The sequence below is a fragment of the Ylistrum balloti genome, unplaced genomic scaffold (assembly GCF_031769215.1).
Source record: "Ylistrum balloti isolate Yb309-2 unplaced genomic scaffold, AGI_CSIRO_Ybal_v1 Utg370344, whole genome shotgun sequence".
NCBI classification, from domain to species: Eukaryota; Metazoa; Mollusca; class Bivalvia; order Pectinida; family Pectinidae; genus Ylistrum; species Ylistrum balloti.
In genome coordinates this window covers 917539-926498 of record NW_026782247.1, presented here as the reverse complement: position 1 = coordinate 926498, position 8960 = coordinate 917539, and the positions used below count along the sequence as shown (strand labels likewise).

Here is an 8960-nt window from a genome sequence, read left to right as displayed (position 1 = left end):
CTCATCCAAAATATAACGCCATATCACTTCTTTGCGGAAATCAAAACGTGATGTACGGCAGTTGAATTGATACAATAATTAAGTACTCTAAATAGGATTTTGCCGACATGAACGGTTTATATACCACACACTGTATGTTACAGGTTGAAACCGTCACTGTGTCCTACATTTCTGTAGAGATGAAATAAAAACAAATATCTATAGATAATGGTCCGATATTAAAATATATCCAATTAAAATGACTTGTTCATGGTTGGGTTAATACAAGCCCCTGTGTAGAGTGAAAGCTTCTGAGTTTAGATAAATACAGAATTATGTCATCGTGAATATGGAAATGCGAAGTCTTGATGACCCTGAATACCAAAATGCGTTGAGTTAGGTGTTGAGATATGAAGAGTTATTACCCCTTGAAAAAGAAATAAACGAATAAATTGTCCCTGGGATATGGAATATATATAGAGATAAGGTCCCTGGGTATAGGGATATATATAGAGATAAGGACCCTGGATATAGGGATATATATAGAGATAAGGTCCCTGGTTATAGGGATATATATAGAGATAAGGTCCCTGGTTATAGGGATATATATAGAGATTAGGTCCCTGGTTATAGGGATATATAGATAGATAATGTCCCTGGGTATAGGGATATATAGAGAGATAAGGTCCCTGGTTATAGATATATATATAGAGATAAGGTCCCTGGTTATAGGGATATATATAGAGATAAGGTCCCTGGTTATAGGGATATATATATAGATAAGGTCCCTGGGTATAGGGATATATAGAGATAAGGTCCCTGGTTATAGGGATATATAGATAGATAATGTCCCTGGGTATAGGGATATATAGAGAGATAAGGTCCCTGGTTATAGAGATATATATATAGATAAGGTCCCTGGTTATAGAGATATATATAGAGATAAGGTCGCTGATTATAGGGATATATATATAGATAAGGTCCCTGGGTATAGGGATATATAGAGATAAGGTCCCTGGTTATAGGGATATATATATAGAGATAAGGCCTCTGGGTATAGGGATATATAGAGATAAGGTCCCTGGGTATAGGATATATATAGATAAGGCCCCTGGGTATAGGGATATATAGAGATAAGGTCCCTGGGTATAGGGATATATAGAGATAAGGTCCCTGGTTATAGGGATATATATAGAGATAAGGTCCCTGGGTATAGGGATATATATAGAGATAAGGTCCCTGGATATAGGGATATATAGAGATAAGGTCCCTGGGTATAGGGATATATAGAGATAAGGTCCCTGGATATAGGGATATATAAAGATGAGGTCACTGGGTATAGGGATCTATAGAGATAAGGCCCCTGGGTATAGGGATATATATAGAGATAAGGCCCCTGGGTATAGGGTTATATATAGAGATAAGGTCCCTGGGTCTAGGGATATATATATAGAGATAAGGTCCCTGGGTATAGGGATATATATAGAGATAAGGCCCCTAGGTATAGGGATATATAGAGATAAGGCCCTTGGGGATGGAGATAAAAAATTATTTTCCCTGGTATAAGGATATACAGAATGTAGATATTTGAGGTCCACTGGTCTCTCGTTTTAGATATTTACATGTTTAAGACCATGTAAATATATACATGAGGTGGGATTTATATCACATATGTTTGCCATTGTGTAGACGTTCTCTCCAGAAACACAATTAACGGATGTTTACATTAACTTTCGACTGTCATGAGCGGTGTCAACATCTTGATATATTGCATCCATCTACTATAAGATTCAAATATAACTGTGTTCATGGATTATATTGTTAAATGTTAAAATGTATTACTGATATGATCAAAAAAATCTTGGAAACCAACGAACACTGAAAAATTATTCATTTGGCATATTTTAAAATTTAAATATATAGTTACACACGCAATCTTTACTTTATGTATTGTCCTAATGCACCTCATCCCGTAAGGGTGAATATATTACTACAAGCCTCTGTGATATCAAGTCTATGACAATGATACGTATAAAATTACCGGAATTATTTTAATGACCTTGTAAAAGAGGCATTGTGTGCGTAAGTGTGTTAAGTATGTATCCCGTGGTGTAGAGCTTGACCCTTGCTGAGCCACACAAGTCACTAGCTAATATTTAACACAGGCTAACTCCAGGTTGGTGTAACATCTTGTCGTATAGATACAGATTAGTTGGCGACATAAATTTCTCAGAAAAAAAAGTAGTATAGAAGAAGAATGAAAGTCTCGCGTGATATGTATGTTGGATGTAGCCATGAACATTGATGCGGATGTTTAAAGTTTACAAAGGACCTGTGGATTTTACAAACGATAAAAATTGTGCACGTTGCATATTAGTCTCACAGTGTGTTTATACCGAGGAAATATTCAACTACGTGTTCTTATGCAAAGCTGGAATTTGTGCATTTCATTTAACCCAATGGATATATGTGAAAATCTATATCAAACGGATGTGAGTCACATGTGAGACACACATAAACATTTCGGGAAGACATGAATGTGTTAAAAATGTCATATTACCTGCGACATCAACAACGATATTTGTGACAAGAAAATTTAATGGCTTTTAACGTGAAAATCAACCTTAGAAAAAAAATCCGGTGATGAGAGTGCTTAATTGCTGCCAGCCCGGTATCACGTTACAGGCACAGCCATTTTGATATAAATCGGTGTCAGCGAGAAAAAGGAACTTCGCAACTGTCCCGGACTGTTACATAAAACATCGCTTCAATTTCACGGCGAACAAACTACAGCTTTGAACCACGTGTTGTATACCTGAATTTTTCATGACGAGACGAGATCTAAGTACAGTTTTAAACATACTCGTTGATTTGATGTCTGGTATACACCGACCCGACACACCTGTAGTATTTTCTATTAATAACAAGCCTAGTTTTTAAATACTTTACCTGTTACGAACGCACACACGGATCGAGAAATACATAGATAATATTAATAGCATACACAAGCCCGCAGGTGTAAAAATCTATTTATATAGTCAATGGAACGCCGTCGTTAGAAACATTCTTTGATAAGCCTCATTCCTTTTATTACCAAACACCTACTCGTGAATATTCGTGTTAAAACTATGTTGTTTCCATTACCAGGATAAAAATTAATCTCATGAAAAATAGACCGAAAGACTGGTTATAAGAAATCATATCAGACATAGATATAAGGTGTATAACGTTAACCTATACTTGTTGTTTAAGATAAATCTATACCAGTTTTTGAAAAATCAATTAATATATATGTTTACTTATATTAACAAATTATAAGACACTAACTTATAATTACAGGAAATAATACGTATTCCCTTTTAAATAATCCCATCTTGATCTTATCAAAAAAATCTATACGTAATTGTGACATTTTACTTAACAAATGAACACTGATGTATTCATTTATATTACAGTCAATTTCGCAACATCTAAAAAGTGTTCATCCTTACTCATTAATACAATGAAAACGTTTTCCTATAAACTTTTCATTCGGACGTATTAAAAATTCGTAGTGGTAAACAAAAAAACTCTGAATGGGTTTTAAACATTTTTACTCATGAATTAAAATAAATTTTATAAAAAAAACCAGCACTAACATACATATAAATCTGATCCTGTTTGATTAAGCTACAAGTACAGCCTAACTACAGCGAGATATTATCCTCACAACTAACACACCACAAACGTTTAAAACCACTTGAGAAGGCAGACAGGAAGTTGCCTTACATTCTAAACCATACACACGTGTATACCAACTGTAGTATGCACCAGAAATACTCTTCATTGTTTACATCTTAAACTCGTGATGCGTGAAAAATCAATTTTATATTTTGCTACACATCGGTGAACAGATAAGCGTATATCGTGGATATTTTCAAAGTATACCTATATTGAATATATTAAGTGTTTACACGTAAGAAATAAGTACATATCATATTACGAGCTTTTAATTTCTATATAATTTTGTATTTATAAATATATATGGTTAACAGCTTATCTGAATACTTATTAGGAACTGGACCTACATACCACAAATGTAGGGCAATAATTTGATTATAACTTGTTCACAGAAAATATTTTAAACATGAATAGATGCTTTCTATAAATCAGTGCAAGTGAACACGTTTCGGTAATTTGAAACTTTACAGCGCCAGTGTAAGGGGACTGGTGCATGTCTAAATTCGCTCTAGGTAGGATTATGACTCAATTTTATGTAAGTTTTGTACAGAAGTTTATTATTGTATCTCATTTCGATGAGGAGTTTACGTGCACAGAATAACTTTAATACCAGATCATACAGTTTGATCTGTATTCTTTATAAATATCTAGGCACAGGGATATATAAGAGTATCTTAAGGCTGAACGATTCGTCCATGAAAATCCAATTTGATTAATGACGAAATATCAATTGAATACTGTATATGATACTGTGTTGGGAATAGTGAATGCGATCACCAAATATTGAAGTTTGATCCTTTCTGAACAAGATCCGGTTTGTGTTTTAATCGAGTAAATTATAAAAAGTAAAAATGTAAAGGGTTTCATTATAATTAACCCGAATCCTTTCATTTTTTAAAAATCATTGTCAATGCTGGTATTCTTGAGACCATCTATTTAATATCGTGTTTATACATTGGCGGGATACGATGTAACGTTGACGAGATATGATAAATCAATAACGAGATAGGATATTTTAATGGAATATAGGGATCATGGTATTATGACGCTATCGTAAGGACAGGCATATAATATAACTCTATTTCATAATCAATAACTTAATCACATGACAAGCAAGAAATCGATGTGATCGAGATACGATACACACACGAGTACAATATTTATCATGAATTGTTAAAGAAATTTTGAATGCATTCTATGGTATTTAGAATATAAAAAAAACCGTTGATAACTTGTCTGTTAGAACTTCTGTCTGTTTACACCGTATGAATGGAGAGAGCGTTTTACTCAGACAGGCCAAAAGAGGTTATCATTAATGTCAAAATAAACACTACAGGTCATTGACAATTGTAAGGGAAGGTTTTAGCCGTCTGCAGTCAAGAATTTATAGATCGACAAGCAAATATAGACATTTAAAACGAAAAGGTCCCCCCCTGTTATCTTAAGTCTCTCACAGTATATGTCGTTCCCTGATGACGCCCACCCCGTTATTCCGGATACGTCATAAAGCTTTGAAAAGTGATAGGCGAATACCTTCGGACTGGAATCTCTCTATCTCCGTATGATTTAAATATTCACGCTCTTACAGTCACTTTTTAACATAGCTCATTGTTATGTCAGTTTAATTCAGTTTTATAACTTCATCACACATTCTCTCCAACACTGTATAAATTTAGTATCATGCTTCAAACAACGAGCTTCACTCACAGATCTCATCACATATCGTTATAATGTCATTTTACATAAGAAGCATTATTTCTTCGTCAAAAGTTCTCTCCATCCGTAGTATATAAATTGAACATTATGTCTGAGATCCTCTATTTCGCTCGCTACTCAACACAGCTCGTTATTGTGTCACTTTAAATAAGTAGTGATAGCATTTGTATCGGTAACACGAGTATCCTAAGTGACGTTATTCAAAAGGCGATAGCACACCGAGTGATACACATACAATATATGTTTACACAGTTTGTATAGCCGAGCATACGGGCATTATCCAGCGGAACGAGGTCCGTTGTCACTAGTGGCACGTGCGTACGCTAACATTCAAACCAAAGTACGGTGGAGAAGTGATCCGGACGAGTCAACCGTCAGTTTGTGACGAGCCACGAATGGATATGTGAAGTTTTAATAATATAAGGTGATTTGCGATTGAAATGTTGAATCTATATTTAGCACGTGTTTATAAAGTGTCATGAAGTCTTAATGATACTTTAATATATTGTGAAAAACTGACAACAGTCAAGGATATATAAGTTTGACACACGTGTATACAACAGATGTGATCCACTTAGAGGAGTGAAACTTCAGATGAAATTAACACGATACAGACAAGGCTTTTTAAGTCAGTGGACGAAATAGTTAATGTCAAATTCAACACAAATTGTAATCACGGAGTTTGATACAACAAAATATCGCCTGAAAGAAGTCACGGTAAGGTACAGTGATAAGCGACATACTTTTCGTGTCCTCTAATGACCTACTGTTGAATATAAAAACAATTATAATGACATGTTATACCGGTATAAGGTGATTTATTTGTAAGCTGTCTCGTGATTGACAAGTCGTTGTACGAATATAGACACATCTTGAAGCTATATATCAATGAGGACAATCAGTTTAGCGGTATAACGCAATCAAATAGCATTTCAAAATATCTGTCTATTTCCTTGTGATTAAGTAATCATGGATTAGAGATATCGTTTAGAAACTAGAGATTGCTACGAAACTCTTGTCTTAGATAGATTTTCTGTAGTCCGTCATCAAATTTAATTGGAAAGTCAACTATCTTTACAAATGACTTTTTAATTAATTTTTTTTCTACTTTTTACTTTCATAACTACAGCGTCCATGTTTTTCTTTAGTTTTTGATATTTGATTTACAATTTTTAACCTTTGAACTTAGTCTGTATACATTTCAGTTTAAGTCAACAAATCAGTTTGTACTATACAAGCACTATACTCTATACCTTATATTCTGTTTAAAATCGATAGGCAAAATTGCACTTGGAGAAGAAACTGCTCTACCTCATTCTGTTTAAAAAGAAATCTTACGTTTGTATGTTAAATAGTTAAATTTCTATACCAGACCCCTACCTCAAACACTAATCCGACGACTAACTAACAATACTTATAGTGCTAATAACGGAACGGAAACATTTGTCATTTTCCCCGTCATCACTGCTAATATATTTCCAGTATCACAGGCTACAGGACTTATCGTTGTAGTCGCTAAAAATTAAAACTTAACAAGTGCGAAACGAAATTCGTGGTAAAGCTTATATCATGTACTAAAGGATCGCCATGTGCCAGTGATAGGCTGTGTTATTTGTCTTTGCCGCCAGTTAGAAAGAAGTCAGTCGCTTTCAACGTTGTCACCAGAGAATTCAAGCATTTTCGTTTCTGGAAATCTTCTGTGATTTGTTTTGGAGTTAATTCCACTGAAAAAAAGTGTGCTTAAATGTGCCCAAAATGTGTGTTATGATTTAAAATTGTGAATTGATACAAATGAGGAAACGTTTGCGGACCTAGGGAATTTGCTTCGATTCTTGTGTGAGTTTGGAACATATATTAGCAGCAGTTACGTTTCAATCTGTGAAAATGTGGCCACCTCCGGTGATACTAGAAATAATTATGGTCCTAATAACACATCTTCCTGAGAGAGAACTGAGTAAGGTTGATGTGAAGATAGCATTAATGGTCCCTGAAAAACATATGTATTTTTCTCGAATGATGGTAGAACCTGCCATAGAGGAAGCGATTGTGGAGGTCGAAAAAAGAGGGTTACTCCCCTTTCACGGGTTAAATGTTACGAAATACAATACTAATTGTGATGCCATACGGGCACCTGTTGCTGCTTTTCATTTCATGAACGATGGTGGACACGCATTCTTCGGTCCTGTCTGTGATTATAGTCTTGCGGCAGTTGCTAGATATGCTCCTTCGTGGGATCTTCCGGTTGTCTCCCCTGGGGGACTTGCGCAAGACTTCCGGGACAAAGAAAAAGAATACCAAACGTTGACCCGTATGGGAATGGCATTTGACTCAATGACAAGATTCCTTCTCGCTGCTATAGCCCATTACCGGTGGCCGAAACTAAAACTTCTGTATGACCCTGATGGCCAAAAGGAAATTTCGGAGAGATTCTGTTTCTTAGTGGCTTCTGCTATCATAAAAGAAATTAAAACGAAACGGAAGGATATGAAAGGAGATTACAAACAACTGACGAAAGATTCGTCAACATATGCCAAGATTCTTAGGGAGGACGTCGGGGTGAAATATTCAGGTAAGTTGTAAATGTAAGAAATACGTTTAATTTTGCCATACAACTAGAAGTGTACTCAAACTCCCCTCGCTTTTTCATGACTGAATAATCCTAGGGAGGACATACAGTATCACGTGAAAGTTTGTTTTTTCTGTGACTGCCGTCCGATGAAAAATTTTAACGTATATATATTATAAAATAATGACTTTAATTAAGTGTGGATTGATTCTTCAGCGAAAAAAATCACCAGAAAAGTCACCAGATTACACTATATACACACCCTGAATAGCTGGGTGATACTTATCAATGTTCTCGAATTTTCGGAATATCTGCTCTCATCATTTATAAGGTTAATATCCAAAATTTAAAAAAATTCCAGATAAATTCATTCTGTGATGAAGATAATTAAGAAAATAAGACATGATTATAGTTGATTACATTAATTAAGGGATTGTAATGTCAGAATGTTTGACCTTCTCAGCCAAGCGTTGAATAATTGCCTTATTATCTGTCGTATTCTAACTAACACGGTTTTAGTAGTACTTATTTGGAAGTTAGATGCATGGGAACCGTTATTTTCAAGTCCAGAGAAGTTAGATACATGGGGGCCGTTGTTTTCAAGTCCAGAGAAGTTAGATGCATGGGGACCGTTGTTTTCAAGTCCAGAGAAGTTAGATGCATGGAGGCCGTTGTTTTCAAGTCCAGAGAAGTTAGATGCATGGGGGCCGTTGTTTCAAGTCCAGAGAAGTTATATGCATGGGGGCCGTTGTTTTCAAGTCCAGAGAAGTTAGATGCTTGGGGCCGTTGTTTTCAAGTCCAGAGAAGTTAGATGCATGGGAACCGTTATTTTCAAGTCCAGTAGCTGCTGAATAATTTACTAATATTCAAGAATCTGCGTGTCTCTAAAACCACATATGATAAATTCAAATTTCAAATTAAGTCACCTCAACATTTAAAGACTGGCTAGGATTATTGAATATTTGAAACGTGAAAAAAA

General features: G+C 35.1%; 1 protein-coding gene across 1 annotated transcript; it reads left to right on the top strand.

Moving 5' to 3' along the window:
• The first annotated feature begins 7431 nt into the window (after nucleotides 1-7431).
• On the top strand, nucleotides 7432-8754 carry LOC132553658 (atrial natriuretic peptide receptor 3-like). The gene is made up of 2 exons (XM_060217918.1): nucleotides 7432-7984; nucleotides 8552-8754. The coding sequence occupies exons 1-2, from the start codon at nucleotides 7432-7434 to the stop codon at nucleotides 8752-8754; spliced, it is 756 nt and encodes a 251-aa protein (XP_060073901.1).
• Nucleotides 8755-8960: the final 206 nt, after the last annotated feature.